The 18,357-nt window shown below is 35.7% G+C and overlaps 1 protein-coding gene across 3 annotated transcripts in view; it reads left to right on the top strand.

Annotated features, from left to right (window-relative positions):
• PLSCR1 (phospholipid scramblase 1) overlaps positions 1-11,595 on the top strand; it is a 31,171-nt gene extending 19,576 nt beyond the window's left edge. For all 3 annotated transcript variants that reach the window (XM_030873281.3, XM_070045396.1, XM_060297626.2), the window contains exons 7-9: positions 1,258-1,419; positions 8,072-8,233; positions 10,603-11,595. In XM_030873281.3, coding sequence (XP_030729141.1) covers positions 1,258-1,419; positions 8,072-8,233; positions 10,603-10,656 — 378 coding nt within the window. In that variant the 3' untranslated portion in view covers positions 10,657-11,595. The remainder of the gene's footprint in view (positions 1-1,257; positions 1,420-8,071; positions 8,234-10,602) is intronic.
• The last annotated feature ends 6,762 nt before the right edge of the window (positions 11,596-18,357 follow it).

Below are 18,357 nucleotides of genomic sequence, written 5' to 3' on the forward strand. Positions count from 1 at the left end.
CTGAGAACGTAGGTCACCTTGGTCAAGTCCCTCACCTGAAATGACCATGAGGGCCTGGCCAAAGCCAGAGGAGGGCCCAATAGAGAATATCCTCGAATGCCATCCCAGAGGCAAGTGGACAGAAGAGTGAGGGAAAGAACACATATGTTCAGTTCATCTCATTATTTTAGCCAACCTACAAGGAGCAAACCTAGGAGAGGCCCCCTCTGAGAAATCTCAACTCCTGTATTTTTCAGTTCTCCATTTGAAAAAAACAAGTAATATATTTGAGTCCCTGTAATAGGGGTATGCGAATTGTGAACACCTTCAGCTCCATAAGGACCAGGTGTCTCTTTCATAGTACTTGACAGCCCTCTGATAAAGAACATGGATCTCAGGGGAGACGCCAGGGCACTGAGTGTTTATAGGAAGTTGGCCTTTGCCTGTATCTCCACTGGCCTGAGACCAGAGCTGCCTGGGTCACTCAGTCATCCTTACTGGTAGCTGTGAGAGCAGGGCACACAAAGATACAAGCACATAGAGATTTGATGTCTAATACTGCTCTTATTTTGAAAGGATAACTGAAGTTGTTCATACTGAATTATTTTGTTTTCCATGTCAGTTAGTTTAGATGTAATAATATTCATTGGAATAGCTGAGGGAAAACTGAGTGTGATGGAATATGCTCTATAATTTATAGAGCACCTTAGCATACATTATACAATTGGTCTTAATAAAGAGATCTAGGAAGTCCTCAGTTACAGATAAACATGTTGAGATGCTGTCAAGGTCACCCAGCTAATGTTCAGAGCCAAGATTCCAGGCCCCATTTTCTTTCCATGCTAGCACTATTGCCACTTATATTTGAAAACTGCCCCAGTGATCAGGGCTCTGTCCATACACTTAAGCCACTGTTTTTAAAGGAATTTGAGGAAATAGCTATTAATAATTTAGACATTTTTTATAAGTATGGAAATTTTAAAATATACAAGACCAGTAGAGCAGTGCTTCAGAATGGAGACAGTGCATGCAGCCTCCCCGAGTCTGTGTCTCATCTCTTCCACTTTGCAGCTGGGGAATCTGATACAAGTTAATTAACCTCTCTGTTCCTCAGTTACTTCCTATATAAACAGGGATAATAGTACCAACGTGGTAAGGATGTGGAGTGAGTTAAGTGGTGCTTAGAACAGTGTCTGACACTTAGAAAGTATTCAGTAAATGAGAGTTCTTATTAGACATTGTTATGATTACAGTTTATATATTCTTTTGCTTTTGTAGATAGAAATCCAGGCTCCTCCTGGTGTACCAGTAGGTTATGTTACTCAGACCTGGCACCCATGCCTGCCAAAGTTTACACTTCAAAATGAGAGGAGAGAGGATGTGCTAAGACTTACTGGTCCATGTATTGTCTGCAGCTGTTGTGCAGATGTTGATTTTGAGGTAAGAGGTGTGATAACGTTTATGGGTTTTGCTTTCCTAGTATAAGAATAACATAAGCTGGGAGGATGTTACAAATATAGTAAATGAATATGTCCTGATATCTCAAGAGGGTCTCAGTGTCCTTCATATTTATCTTTGGTCAGAGAGACGGTTATTGCTCTGATTAAGCATCAGTGTTGATTGTGTTAAATGGAAAAAAGAGAAACAGAGATTTGTAGTCAAATAAATATAAACAAAGCATCTAACATTGGTGGTTTTTGTGTAGAGGTACTGTACGTTATCCATTTTAAGTGGAACATTAACCTTGTCATCAAAGTCTGATTGCCAAAGCATATGGTTCTTCCTTAGCATGAAACACAGGCTGCCAGTGCTCTAGGCCCTCTTCAAAATCTCCGACATCTTTGAGTTCCTACAAAAAGCCCAGTTATGCAAAGAGAATTTTAACAAATATATGATGTACTACCCAATCATGCTTCTCTATGATCTCTCCTTTATCTTTGTATTAAATTCATTCATTAGAAATCACAATATATCTGTGTATTTACTACCTGGAGGAATTGCATCACAGCAGTTTTTCAACAAATGGGGCCCAGACTTATGGCCCAAATTATTTAGTTGCAAATGCTTAAAAGTTGAGAGATTATAAAACTTAATCTTGATACCACGATTCTCTTGTATAAGCATAAAATCTGGTAAACTGGACAATTTCCACAGAAGGGACAAAAATCTAAAACTGAGCAGGACTGCCCCCTTATGATAAATAAGTGGGAACTCTGCCACTGCCCCTGACTTGACAAGGTTTTCCACTATCCAGCTTCATTCTTTTATATTATCTGCCTGTCTTTGCTAGTCATATGATTTTTAATTCCTCTGTTATATAAAGATGGATCACTCCTCTCATTGACTTCAGTGTCTAATGAGGCAGACAGGCAATTCTAAGAAAAGTACATATGATGTAATTAGAGACTTTATAAAGACTCTTACAAAGAATGCATAGTGTGTGGGGGGGATATAAACTATGTATGTTTAAAGATTTTATAGGTTTGTGTATAATAACAGTTCTCTATGTAGGGGTTATCATTCCCATAAAAGATTCAGAAGACTGAAAGGTAATTGTTGTTTCAGGGAATATTAATGGAAGTTTTGCTGACATATATTTTATCTATGTAAAATAAGTAAAAATACTGGTGAAGTAAGTCACACTGGAGTGTGAAGCTCTTATATTTAATGATAAGAAAGTTGGAAATCATTCAGCAACCCTTCTCAGTGGATACCTTAAAGCATCTATTATAGGCAATGAATTAACTTCTCTCCTGTGCATCTAGAATGGTGCTAACTAGATAACATCTTTGAGGGAATTGAGAAAATAGTACCTTGAATCACTTTCTATATACTAGATAATAGAAATTTTGAAAGCAGGAATTATCAGTATGAGGGACCACTATGGAACATGGAAAAGAGTCATTCTAAAGGAAAAAAATAATTCAGAGACATTTATAAGTGTACCCAGTGGTACTGATTCATAGATTTGATGTCAGTGGAGGAAGAAAGAAAATTTAGACATGATTCTAAAGTCTTATTAGTCTGATGTCTGATGTCTGATGTTTAAGAAGCTGAATGTTTAAGAAGCTAAATGATGATGCCATTGACCAGGGTAAGAATCCTGAAGGAGAAACAGTTAATTTGTGGGAAGCTAATGATTTGTTTTTGAGTCATGTTGGTTTTAGGTGTGTAAGGGAAAATTTTAGAGTTTTTGGCATACTGGCATGGCAACTGGCATGGCAGTTGAAGCCATGAGATTATCCCACGGGTGAGTAGAAGAAGGACAAGTAGACTTTGTAACCCTTAGAGATAATGAGGGAATCTGTCTTATTCCAGGGCTATTAGGAGTAGGAAAAAAATATGCCTACATGAAACTGATATCCCAATCTAGCCCCCTCTATGATTTTGAGGTCTGAATTTATAACACCAGTATGGGGCTTCCCTGGTGGTGCAGTGGTTGAGAGTCTGCCTGCCGATGCAGGGGACACAGGTTCGTGCTCCGGTCTGGGAGGATCCCGCGTGCCGCAGAGCGGCTGGGCCCGTAAGCCATGGCCGCTGGGCCTGCGCGTCCGGAGCCTGTGCTCCGCAGCAGGAGAGGCCACAGCAGTGAGAGGCCCACGTACCGCCAAAAAAAACCAAAAACCAAAACAAAACAAAACAAAAATTTATAACACCAGTATGATTCATGAATCTTAAGACATGGAAACTGATCTTGAGTGGTGATACACATGGGAGAATTGAATGCAAAAACATACTAGATGGAGATTGATCACCAAGGTCACCCTCTATCCCTACAGAACAAACCTATCTCCACATGAGCAGATTCAAAAATTAACATACTGTTCTAGGAACTAATCTACCAAAACCAAACCGCATATAATAGAACAGTCTGTTACCAGTCATACAAGAAATACCTAAATAGACATTAAAGAGCCTAACAAAGAAACAAAAAGGGTCATAAGGGGAGGATGAAACAAATAATAAAGGCCAGGAGGATATAAAAACAAGCCAAATAGAACCTCCAGAAATGAGGAACAGTCATTGATAAAACCTCATTTGAAAGGATGAGCTACAGATTAGACACAGGTGAAGAGAGAGTTAGTGAACTGGATCACCCATATTAGGAATACAAAGAGGAGGTTGGTGGGCAAAAGATATAAACTTGAAGGGACATGGAAGCTAGAATAAACTACTGCATACGCCAAAGGTGAGTTACAAAAAAAGAGGAGACAGAAATGTTTTGATACAATATTCAAAGAGATACATAGCTAAGAATCTTGCAGACTTGATGCCATTGGTTCTCAGATTCAGAAATTGCAAGGAGTTCTGGTAAGAAAAAGAAATAACACCCAGATACAGCTTAGATAAACTGCAAACTGCAAACTAAAATAGGAAATCTAAAATCATCAAATGGGAGTGGGGAAGATTATTTCTAATACGTAATTCTCTGACCATTAGGGATTATGAACATTTCTCTAAGTTTACTAGCTACTTGTATTTGCTCTTTGAATTATCTTTTAATATTGGTTGCCTGTATTTTCTATTGGGTTGTTTATTTTTTTCTTGTCAATTCATAAATATAGTTTGTGTGTTGAAGACATTGACCCTGCATCTGTATTTCTGTCCTCTGATCTGCAAATATTTTCCACAAATCTACCCCTTTTGTACTTTGTTTTATAAATATATCTCAGTTGGCTGGACAACTGTGTCATCACAATTTATTAAGTAAACTATTCATTTCTTGCTAAGCTGAAATGACATACATTAAATTTCCACAAGCAATTTCTAGATTCATTCTTCTATTGCATTGTTACCACTTTTCTTACAGTAATGCCTTATAATTCAATTATGGTAACAGTGATGTATCCTATATTTAGTCATAGCCACACAGTCACTAATCATTCTGTTTTATCATATTTTCTTGCTATTGTCAGATGTTTCCTTTCATGTGAACCTTAAGATCATTTCATTAAATCTTTCAGAAGTTAGAATCCAATTAGTATTGTATTGTCTATGATTTTTTTAAAATTAATATATTTATGATGCTAAACGTGTCTCATCCCAAAAGTGTAATATATTTTAATTCATTTATATCTAATTTTGTACTCTTCATAAGACCATATAGAACTTCTATCTCTTTTTTTAAATTTTTGTAAGTAATTTATAGGCATTATCACTACTAATCAGGAATATTTCTATTTGTAGGTACTTATTGTTAATATTGAGAAAAGCTATTTATTTTTGTTTACCTCTTATTCAGCCTTGTGACTATATTCTAGTATTTAATTTGGAAGGCATTTTTGCTATACTTACTTGGTTTATCTAGGTATAAAATCATATAGCAAATGGAAGCTCTTCTAATTTGCCAATTAACTTATTTTCTTTTCCAGACTACTTCTTACAGCAAAACTGAATAATATTTGCCAATTTTGTGTATACCTACTAAGTTGATGATTTCAATTGAAATAGCAGCAAATGTTTCATAATTTAGAAAGATACTGGCTATTTTTCATAGTATTTTTCTATTCCTGTTTTACCTAGAGCAAGAATCAACATACTTTTTTTTTTTTTTTTGGTAAAGGAAGAGATAGAAAACATTTTAGAGTTTTGGGCCATATGGTCATTGTTACAACTACTCAGGTCTGCCATTTTAGCATGAAAGTAGTCATACACAATACACAAATATTGGGTGTAACTGTGTCCAAATAAAACTTACAAAAACAGGGTGCAGACTAAATTTGGCTCATTGACCTTTGCCTGCTGACCCTGACCTAGATTTTTATTAAGAATTGATACTTAACTTTCTAAACAGCAGAGCATCATAACAGTCATGAATATAGACTCTGGAGAAGAACACCTGGGTTTGAAATCCATTTCCATGACTTCTTATTTGTGTGAACTTGGACAAGTGACTCACCTCTCTTTGCTTTGGTTTATTCATATGAAAATTGTGTGTAATAATACTATATATCCTATAGAGAAATTATGAGGAAAAAATTACCTAAGACTTGTAAAGCATTTATATGCCTAGCATATACTAAATGTTATATAAATGCTTAATTAGTAAGTAAATAAAATACCTTTTCAGGACCTATGGATACACTCATATTTTTGAATTATATGATTTTTTTTTTAGTATTTTGTACTTTATTATAGTATTTTTTATACTGGGCTCTGTGCTAATGTACTATTTGGATTTTTGTATTTATATTTATGTTGTGAGATGAACCTATAGATTTCTTTTTAGAATACCTTTATCAATTATTTGTATTAAATTTATAGGTTTATAAATTTAATAGTAATATAATACCAGTTTATTACTTCCAGAAGTTGCAATCATTTTATTATGTAGATTTTCTGTTTTTAAAATATTTTCTAGAATTTAGCTAAAAATTACCTAGTCCTGTTGACTTTTCAGGTGTAGATCCTTATTCACTTTTCTGTTCCTTTCCTTTAAAACATTATATGTCTACCTCTTACATAAATTTTTGGTGAATTTTTAAATTTCTTGCTATAGTAATCAAAATGGGGAAGTGTTAATATCTGGTAAGTGTAGTAGTAGGATTATGATGGCTGATTATCTTTTGTATATTTTGTTAAAAATTATTTTTCAAAAATTAAAAATAATTGAATTAAAAAATAAAATGTAAGGTGTTATTACTAGCTTCAAATCCTTACATGACAGCTATGAGCAGACAAAACATGAAGGTGTGCAATAGGGAATTTGTATTAGTTTGTTTTGCCACAAGAGCGTAACAAATAATCCCTAAAGCTCAGTGGCTTAAGAAAACATGCTTATGGGTCTGAAGGTCAAATGATATACCTAGGCTCAGACAGATGGCTCTGATTTAGGCTTCCAGTTGGTCTCAGGTCTGCTCCAGGTATGTTCATCCTGGAGCTTCAGCAACAGCAGCTGCCTGGATCATGCTTTCTAGTGGCTGATCACTGGAGAGCAAGACCAAGGCAGAACCACTCAGCCATGTTTAAGGTCTCTGCTGGTGTCACATCCACTAACACTCCACTGGTCAAACAAGGCACAAGGCCAAGCCTAATTTCAATGTGCAGGAAAGTATACTGGGCTTACAGAGGGAGGGGACTGAAATGACTATTTGATGAACAGTAATCCATGCTATCACAGTTTTTTTCATATTAGAGGTTTCAAGTTTTTAAAGAACTTAACCACCCACATCCAAATAAAATGAGTCAACTGTTTCTAATTTGCCCACATTTATGTAGCTGTCCCAACCTAAGCTAGGTCTTCAAAGGTTGTTGCCAGCACGTGTGGTACCTTGTGCATATTTGAAAAGGACACTTCTCTTACTGGTTTGACACAACTCTGCCTATATATACCCTGACAAGTGTGGACTACATTCAGCCTCCACATGCCCACTTGGTGGGGTGCATTTCTCTGGCTATAAGCTGTTCAACTCTTTATCATGGCCCTGAGCTTTCCTCAGGCAGAACTGAAAAATTAGAAGAACTTTACTTTGGAGCTTTTTTTGTTCCATACACATTTCCTCTTTTGTTGTTCATCCTCCTCCTGTTGTCGAGTCGTACCCCAACCTTTGACCTGAGGCATCTCATCAAGTTACTATTGGTTACTTAACCTTCACTCAAAACTGCCAGTCCTCTTTACCAGGCTCTTGGCATTTCATGTTTTCCTACTGACAGTGGGTGATAATGGGGCCTCCCATCACCTTTAAAACTCTGCCTATATCAACTCTCTGTGCTTGTGTTGAAGCAGAAGTCAGATAGGAGTTTCACTTACTACCTTCCTGATGGCTTCTAGAAATTTCATCAAAGAAATATTTCCTGCTTAAATTTTATTTTGGCTCAATTCAACTAACTTATTACTGTATGTCTTAATGGAGAATAGAAAATGTTAAATATTTCAGCTAAACTACTTTCATATTCTCTGTACCAAAGAAACAGTTTTTTTAAATGAATCTATAAATGGATATAGGAATCTACATGCATGTAATGAGTGATATAATGTTCATAGTTATGAATGGCGTATAATTTTAATATAATATTTGTTTTATTTTACTCCTACTTGGAAAGCAGCTTTATTATTAGTTTTCTAGAATTCTTTGTCTTTTTTTAAAATTAGATTAAATCTCTTGACGATAAATATGTGGTTGGCAAGATTTCCAAGCAGTGGACTGGCCTTGTGAGAGAGTTATTTACAGATGTCGATAACTTTGGCATCCAGTTCCCTTTAGACCTTGATGTGAAAATGAAAGCTGTGATGCTCGGCGCATGTTTCCTCATTGTAAGTTTATTCTTGCTAATCTGGGGTATAGATGGTTTCTCTAGGATCATTCTGAAATAATTTGGTAAATTTTACATTTTTAAATGACCTTAAATTTGTAGGTTTTATTGAAAGTGGTCCTATTTAATTTTAGCTCTGAAATTCCATTTTCTTCTGCTACTCTGGGTTCACAAATGACTAGCTTCTCTCTGGAGGGTCTATGCAGTTTCACATTGTAACAAGAGGATCTTATATATTAAGGAGAGGCTCTGGTTTTAGTAAAAAAAAAAAAAAAAAATTGGTGATTTGGAAAAGAGTCTGAATCTTCCAGTGTGTTTAAATGGAATAAGTCTCAGTGAAACAAAGAGATTTCTGCCTGATTCATTATTAAATTAAACCATCTAATACAGAAATACAAATTGTAGTAAGAATCTACATTCAATCAAGCCTTAGACAGAACTACCAATTAAGAGGAAATATATGAGATACAGCAATGACTTTGAACTTGTCTTCACATTAAATTACCTAGGGAGCTTTTAGTAGTAGGCCATATTCCAGTTTAACTAAATCAGAAGCTCAGAATTAAAAGTTTGTGTAGCTCCTCAGATGATTCCATATACAGCCGATGTCAAGGGCTCCTGGGACAGAGCAGTGGTTTTCAACCTTAGCTGCACAGTAGAAACACCTGGGTAGCTTTCACACTCCCTGTGTCAAGACTATGTACCCAGATCTAGTAAACCAAATCCTGAGGTGGATCCAAGCCTTCAAGCTGTTCGAGCTATCATATGATTCCAAAGCAAGAAAGGTTTGGAGTCACTAGATTAATACCTTAAATATTGGCATATGGATGCAATCAGAAAAAAAATAAAAAGTAAAAGAACATACAGAAAAAGGATCCAGTTACTTCAACAAATACATATCAGGAAAATAAAATAAAAATAAAATAAAAAGAGAGAAACATCAGCTTAATGTAGTTTGTAGACCATGTTTGGAAACTGATTTAAACAAACCAATATAAAAAGACATTTACAAGACACTCAGGGAAATGTGAACATTGGCAATTTGATGATATTAATGAATTATTAAGGTTTTTTAAAAAAATATGATGTTATTGTGGTTATACAAAAACAGTCCATTTTCTTCAAGGGCACATACTGAAGTATTTCGGTATAAAATGATATGGTATCACAGATTTGCTTTTAAATAATGGGGGTGAGGGAAAAGGGACACAGCGGATGGAGTAACTGGTGAACCAAGCTGGGTGAGTGGTCATTGGGACTTTATTTATACTATTCTATCTACTTTGGGACAGGCTTAGTATTTTCTATATAAACTTTTAAATATAACCTTTTAAATAAACTTTTAAATATAACCACAGTTCTATCTAAAAACTATGTTTTCAGTAAGTGTTTATTTCACATGAGAAGAAAATTTTAACCTTAACTTGGGGAACTGTTTAACCAAAGGTTTACACAGCATAACCAAAGATACGGTGTGTACAGGGTGGAGAGAGTAGTCTGGGGTGTTTGGATAGGTGAGAAATGGGATAGGGGTGGTGGTGGTGCGGTTATTAGGAAGTGAATATGGGGTAGATTGGGCAGTCTTCCCAATCTTATAGACCTTGGGAAGATATTGAAAATTGTTTAGTTAACTGGTTAATTTTAAGCTATGCATAAATAAAAGAGTTATAAACCCAAATTTTAGAAAGATAAATCCTGGTGACTGTGTACCAAATGGATTGAAGAGAGGTAAAATTGTAATAGTGCAATTGCAAGTGAATGGTGATAAAGATTCAATTATTTCTTTGTAAAGAGAAAAAGGAAAATGATAGATGTGAGAGAGGTACAATCCACAGGACCACAGAAGTTGTAGGGGAGAGGGTCTGGTTAGAAATTGATGGAGTAAGACAAGCTGAGGAACACAGTGGACAACAAGTTTGGAAGAGAAATCATAAAACTGGGCCAAAAAATTCTAAGATGTTATTCTAACTCTAAGATGGCTGTCATTCTCCAGAAACAATCTAAAAATTGTACATGGAACTCCAGTCACAACACAAGTTATATTACTAGAGAAGGAGTACAAAAAGTTGAGGAACAAAGATTGAAAGAGGAACATTCTAAGAGGCATGAAAAAAGTGGAATTTAGAGAAATTACCAGAGGATTAATTAAGTTCATACAGGTATCAATAAGTGAAAAGAATTACAGGATTTAATTGCCATTAAAATGGAAAGCTGAAGCTATCAACCTTTCCCAGATCTACCTATTAGTTGATTTTTCTTGTTTAGCAGATACGTTATTGTGTTTCATCAGATCCCTTAGCATTTATGCATCTGAGAGCTGATCTCTGTTTTGTTGCTGAAAACCCATTTCCGTATTTTGTTTTTATCTAGGACTTCATGTTTTTTGAAACGACTAGAAATGAACAGAGAGCAGGAGTGTGGTAATGCATTCATTGACATCTCCTCAGAAAATCTGAAGTCCCTATATCGATTGGGACTATGTAAAAGAAGAACTGGTGGATTTTTCTCTTTATGTAAATGACTTATTATAGCATATGTGAATTACACTGTGATGCCTGAAGCTCCAGATATATGATTTTACTTTTCAAATTAAAGTTTATTTTTAATATCACTTACTTATAAATGTTTTTACACATTTTCTTTTATACATTTCCTGTTTCATTGTGTATTTTGGAGAAAGGATATAGAAATTTTTACATTTAAACATAACTTCCTATGATTAATTACTTTGAACTACAGTCTCTGCTTTATTTTCAATTTGTATCGCAAAATTAATTGAAGACTTTTTAAAGTAATTTTAATATAAACTTACACATTATTTTATTAAATCTAGTTACAATTTATTTCATATGTAACAACTGTTATTTTGCAAATACCGTATATTCAAAAGAATTCAAAATGAACATAATTTCAGTGTTTTTTTAAAATTACATTCAAATAATACTCAATATTCTTATGTCAAGGGAAAGTAAAATCATTTTTTTGATCAGAAAATCACACTACATTTAACTTCTCCTGTAAGCTAATCTGCAACTATAAATAACATTTTCATTTTGACAAGACGATAAATTACCAATTTTTGATAACGATTTTTCGTGAAAAAAGAATGATTCTGTCCCCAAGAAAGACACATTTAAAGACTCACTCACTCTAAAACTGGGATATTGTTATAAGTTTTGAAGTAATTATTTATATATGGAATGGTTAGCTCCTGTTCTGTATTCTGTCATTCATGGAACATAATAGTTTTCAGATCACTCAGGTGTTAATTAAATAGAACATATATATTCTGAGTATAAATGCCTACAATGGTCTATTAGATTATTTTTACCAACAATCAAATAACTAAAATAAAAAATTGCTGATATATTTCTTTGCATATTTGATTTTTGTTTTTAAACAAACTGTGAACAGTTAACTCACATGATATTCTGAACTTTACACATTTACCTTCCCTTTCGAATCTCCTTTAAAAGAGCAAAAGCATAGGATAATCTTTAGCAAAATATATACCTGTGCTGGAAACTTAAGTTTTCTTCCTGTCAGAAAGTTAAAGGAATTTTTATACCCTGTTTTGTAGGGAAAACTGAATCAAGTGAGAGGAGATGTCCAACCCACAGTTTACCTCATGGAAAGGAAAAGTGTGTTTAGGAAATAAGAACTTAGGGGAGAGATTCCCTTTCATCCTCAGCAGAACTCCAACACCATCAGCTCCTAATGTTGAGAACACTGGGATGGCAGGAAGCTGCAGAAAAGGTGATGTCCAGACCACCTTTCATTAGCCTAAATAATGCACCAGATGCCAGATTCCTATGATGACGTGTAACCGAGGCATTCACATTCAGTTTATAGTTGGTACAGACAGCATGCCAGGTAAGGCGAGGTACTTGCACAGCTGGACCTAGTGGCATTAGCTATGCCAGTTAGAGAAGGGAGGGTTTTCCAAGCCCGCTGTCAGGTACCACAACCAACCCAAAATGAGACTAAGAGACTGACATTATCCCTGTGACAGCTACATCTTGCTTTCACTTCCCCCTCCTCCTCCCAATCTCCCCTACTCCTACTCCTTCTTTGCATAGGACTCAAGATCTTTGGTTAAGCAAAGTAAAACTGCAACTTATCTGAACAGCTCCTTCCTTCTTCAACTATGCAAAGAAGGTCTGAGCAGAAACCCACACACTATCAGCAGAATCTATTTAAGTTCAAATACTAGAAAAATGTGCTCTCATTAAATATTTACGAAGAAAAGACTCATCATACATGGAAAATTAGAAATTTAAGTGAGAAAAATATCAGGACTTGAAACAAATGTCTTCATTTGTAATCTCAATGAGATTTGAGGAAATGTTGCATATTTATTTCTGGAACAGGCAGTAGAGAAAAAGGAACATTCTGGGCTTTCCTGGTGGCGCAGTGGCTGAGAGTCCGCCTGCCGATGCAGGGGACACGGGTTTGTGCCCCGGTCCGGGAAGATCCCACATGCCACGCAGCGGCTGGGCCCGTGAGCCATGGCCGCTGAGCCTGCACGTCCGGAGCCTGTGCTCCACAACGGGAGAGGCCACAACGGTGAGAGGCCCGCGAAAAAAAAAAAAAAAAGGAACATTCTGATGATGCGAAATTTTAATAAAGTCGAAAAGTATGATAACCACACTTTAAAGTATGGTGGTGGCACTGGTATAGTCGATTGATTTAGGTAGAAAAATAACACAATAAGATAAAAGAGATTTTTTAAAATTCTCCCAGAAGTCAGATAAACACAAAGTATAGAGAGGAAAAGGTGATTCCTGAGGAACAGATACATTCACTTCATGTTATGCACAACAGAAATTCCACAAGCAGAAATTAGATGAGGTCAAGAGAATATTTCCAAACAGGCTGTCATCGCTAGGTGAATGGATTTATCACATACCAGACAAAATTAATGAAAATGACCCATTTCTTTGTTACTTTTGAAGAATAATTTCACCATATACAGAATTCTGGGTGGTTGCGTTTTTTCTCTCACTCTAAATATTTCACTCCACTCTCCTCTTGCTTGCGTGGTTTCCAAACAGAAGTCGGGTATTATCTTTGTTCTTCTATAGGTATGGTGCTTTTTCCTCTGTCTCCTTTCACAATTTTTTTTTATCTTTGATTTTATGTAGCTTGAAAATAATATGCTAGTGTAGGGTTTTTCACTTTTTTCCTGCCTCATGTTTGCTAAGCTTTCTGAACCTGTGGCTAGGTGCCTGACAATATGAGGAAATTCTCAGTCATTATTGTTTCAAACATTTCTTCTGTTTGTTCCTCTCTTTCTCTTCCTTCTGGTATTCACATTACATTTATGTTGCACGTTTGTATTTGTCCCATAGTCCCTGAATATTCTGTTCTGGTTTTTTTCAGTTTTTGTTCTATTTGCTTTTCAGTTTTGGAGGTTTCTATTGAGACATCCTCCTCAGAGATTCTTTCTTCAGTTGTGTCTAGCCTACTAATAAGCTCATCAAAGGCATTCTCCATTTCTGTCACAATGTTTTTTATCTATAGCATTTCCTTTTGGTTCCTTCTTAGGATTTCCATCACTTTGTTACATTGCCCATCTATTTTTGCATGCTATTTTATCCCTTAGAGACCTTAGCATATTAATCACGGTTGTTTTAAATTCCCAGTCTGGTAATTCCAACACCCCTTCCATGTCTATTTCTGATGCCTGTCTCTTCAAATTGTGTGGGTTTGGGGGGGGGGGTTGTTTTTTATTTATTTATTTATTTTTTTTTTTTTTTTTTTTTGCGGTACGCGGGCCTCTCACTGCTGTGGCCTCTCCCGTTGCGGAGCACAGGCTCCGGACGCGCAGGCTCAGCGGCCATGGCTCACGGGCCTAGCCGCTCCGCCACATGTGGGATTTCCCGGACCAGGGCACGAACCCATGTCCCCTGCATCGGCAGGCAGACTCTCAACCACTGCGCCACTAGGGAAGCCCTCAAATTGTGTTCTTTGACTTTTGGTATTCCCTGTAATTTTTTCCTGATAGCTGGGCATGATATATGGAATAAAAGGAATGCTGTAAATAGGGCTTTTCATAATGTAGTGGTGAGATGCAGGGGAGTGGGAAGTGTTCTGTACTCTGATGATTACATCTCAGTCTTTTACTGAGCTTTCCCTTCTGGACTGGGAACTACACAGGTGTTTTTTCAGTATTTTTTCCTCCCCTCTTTGATGGAACAGGATGGCTATAGTGGGCTGGAGTTGGGTATTTCCCTTCTATCACATGTAAGGCTAGAGCTGACTGGAGTTGGGTTATTTCCTTTCCACCAGGTCATTTAGGCTGTGGGTAAGTACTTTTTCCTGAGGGCAGACCTTGTTAAGAACAGAGTGCTCTGGTGTGTTTCAAAATGATACCTTTTCCCCTCCCACGCAGGAAGCAGGAGGGGATTTTATCTTTTTAATTTACTGTGAGAACTTGATTGAGCTTCTGAGGGAGAATCTCACAAAATTGTGTCCCCCATCTCCCCACACCCACCAATGACAGGGTCCTTGTAGAGTTTCTAACTCACTGACTTGTGCACACTGAGTATCAGTACATTAATACATTTTCCTTTTCTGGCACTGGTTCTGCAGTGGTTTCCGCTCCTGAGCCTTAGCTCCAGTAAGCCGTGACTCCCTGTGTTCACCTGTCTCTCCAACCTTGGGGACAGCAGTTGGGCTTGTATCCTCACTTCTGTTGCAGATCCTAGAAGAGCTGTTAACTTTTCAGTCAGTTCAGCTTTTTACTTGTTAGGATGGAGAGCGACTTCCAAGCTCCTTACCTGTGGAACTAGAGTCAGAAGTGGCTCTTCATTTTTTTAATGTCAAAATTGTTGCTACATCAGAATTCTCTGATTTTCGTTCAGTCTGTATTTCTTCTTTTCATGCCATAAATAAAATGGTAATTTTATTATGAATATGAGCACATTTTACCCTATATTATAGCTATGTATCTTCTGTTTATGATTTATTTTCTTTACTACAGTGTGTACTCCTTCTGGGCAGACTCTGCCTCAAAATCATTTTTGTACCTATCCCCAGTGATGCCAAAACATTGTGACTTGCATATAGTTAATTTCAATAAATATTTCTCTTCTTGTTGTGGAACAAATGAAAATTTTAAACAGATACATGTAACATCTCAGACTTGACTGAAAATCATGAAAAATTTTGAAATTGAGAGATACCAACATTTCATGTAAAAGGAGAACAGGAGTTTATTTAATGACAAACCCAAGAAACCTCCAAAAAAAACTACAGTTTTTAAGGATGAACTGACATAAATATAATGTGCACAACAAGATTGGTAGCTATGGCACTGGATGTGTCTATAATCCTCATCCTGGGTGTTATAAATACTATAATAATACTATAATAAGAGTATCCAAACTCTTAGAACTCTGGCACCTGAGAAAATATGATTAAAAGGATGAAGAGTGTGGAAACCATGTTCTTTGAAGAATGACTAATGGTATACAGCCTCAAGAAGGGAAAATGTGGGTGCTGAACTATGGAAGTGGGATAAGTTTATTCTTAACTGCTCTGTAATGCCCCAGATTTCTCAGCTATAAAACTGATACAATAATTGTATAACCCTCATAGAGTTGTTGTGAGAGTTAAGTCACTACATGTTAAGCTCTTAAAATAGTTCCTGGCACACTGTAAACACTATAAAAATGTTAGCTACTATTACCACTATTATTCCTCCAAAGCGTTGAACAAGGACCAATGATATACATAGACAGATTTTTCTTTGTATAAGAAAGTGCTTCATCATAATTAGAATTTTCCAACCTCTCAAAATAGTGAAACAGTTCAACTTTCAACTTAAATGCTTCTAGGTCAGAAACTTAGAGTATTTTAGTCTTGGGAAGAAGTCAGACTACACAACCTCCCAGACTCTATGTAGGGACTACTGATGACCTGAATGCAGCTGTAACCATAAGTGACAAGTGCCTTGGAAAGTCACTAGTGAGCACTCTGCATGTGTTTGCAAGATGGTCTGGAGCATTCCATGTTCCCCTCCCGGCGCTGAGCTGCAATTACTTATGCTTTCAGTCAGCAATGTCTTCATACTGGTATGTTTTCATGGTGAGATTTATGACCATATGAACAGAACACTAAAATTAGGATTCTTTAGACATAACGAACAATGAGGGTATGGGTTTAAGAGAAAGCTAGAAGGAAAAAATAAGGCATTGACAAGGTGTCTACTTCATGACTCTAAAATACACTCTAAAGTACACCTTTTTTATAGAGGCTAAGCAAAGGCATCAGTTGGAGAATATGCCATTGAAAGCATAATGTCCCTAATCTGCCTGGAGTTCTCTGATCATCCAGGAGATAGCCAACTAGAGTACCTAACAGTGTTTTATTTCTACCTAGAAAATCCACAGTCATGTAGAGGAGAGGCTATGTGCTGGTGTGTGTGTGTGTGTGCACGCGTGTGCGTATTGGGGTTACTAGAAAGAACTATGAACAGAATATGTTCTTTTTCCATATTACTCATTCTGTTGTTAAAAAGGATAACACGAGAGACTCCAGGATTCAATTCAGCACTAAAAAAGTGAGCCCTAATTCTTCATAAAGGAAATAGTTCATGTCATAAGCTCAGTAATTACACTGAAGTCATTAATTCCACTTACGTTACCCTAAATTCTGCTGTCTCAAACCATTCAGTTATTTGCACATGGAAAGATGTCAAATAAGTTCTCTCCCATCCTACCCTTGGCAAACACCATAATGAAAATAATAATCAAGTCATATTTAATATGGGCATTACACATATGATAAAAATGCCATCTTAAAGCAGTGGTAAGAAGTCAACTACTTTTAAGATGACATTAGGATAATCAGAAAATATTTGAAAAAAGAAAGAAAAAGTTAAAATCCTTGTATGTGTCACATAGAAAAGTAAATATCAGATGAAAAACAAAATACAAAAAACAAAACTTTATAAAAAGAGTAGAAAAACCAAAAGAGTTTACTTTTTTATAATCACTCTTTTGATGAAGGTGTCCCAACAAAAAACTCAGGAAAATACTGAAAATTTTTAATTTTATATTTAGAATCTTATATTGTTGACACAAAATGCCCTAAATTAAAAGCAAAAAGTTTAAAGATAATATTGGTATCAATGAGCTATTTAAATTTCCCAGAAATCTATAAAAGTTAAATACAAGTCAAAATAAATAAACAGGAAATATATGATAACAATCATTAAGTATCCAGTGTATTTACAAATAAACATTCAATCTCACTAGCAATCAGAATCATAAAGACTGAATTTTGGTTCTTGAAAGAAAATCCTGTACATATTATTTCAAGCAGAAGTTGTAAAAGAAGTTGTCTTCTTTTCCATGTGTCAGCAATGGTTGTTTTTTATACTTTTAAAGTATCTTAACTGTCTGCTTTTCCAAAATTATAATGACTTTTGAAAACTTGAAATTTTCAAACAACATTAAAAGCCTTATTAAATTACAATACATTTACAACTTCAAACCTCTAAAGATGTAGCTATTTTAGAAGGCTAAACTTCTCATATTGAAAAAGAAACAAACATACTAACTTGCACACATTTTTTAAATTACGGAGTTTAAAATGGTAATATACGTTACATATAGTCATTATAGACATACAACTTATGCGTCCCTGCCACTAGACTGCACTACTTTCAGTCAAGAACAGAGTCCCTTTCAATTTTTATTCTCTAGTGCAAAGCACGGTACCTGATATGATAGAAGAAGCCTGATAAATATCAGTATTTGCCAAATGAAAGTCAATCTGACTCAGAATGAAAGCCTCTGACTCAAAATATATGTGCCAAATTTCCATTATACTTATTCCCTATAAATATAAATGGAATAAATAGCACAGATAGATTTATTTGGATTATGTAATAGTGGATATATATATTTTGTAATCCTCATCTGATTGTGAATACCTATGGATAAATTCTGGTATTATGATAGAGCTACATCTATTAGTAGTTATATATGTATTATCTCAAGTTAAGTCTTCAGAACTCAATTTAATACAGAAAGGCAATCTGGAAAATTCCTAGACTGTTATCCCAGTTTAACTATAGTTAGTATGTTTGCTATCAACTGATTTCTAAAGCACAGT

Source organism: Globicephala melas, chromosome 4 (genome assembly GCF_963455315.2).
Source record: "Globicephala melas chromosome 4, mGloMel1.2, whole genome shotgun sequence".
Taxonomy (NCBI): domain Eukaryota; kingdom Metazoa; phylum Chordata; class Mammalia; order Artiodactyla; family Delphinidae; genus Globicephala; species Globicephala melas.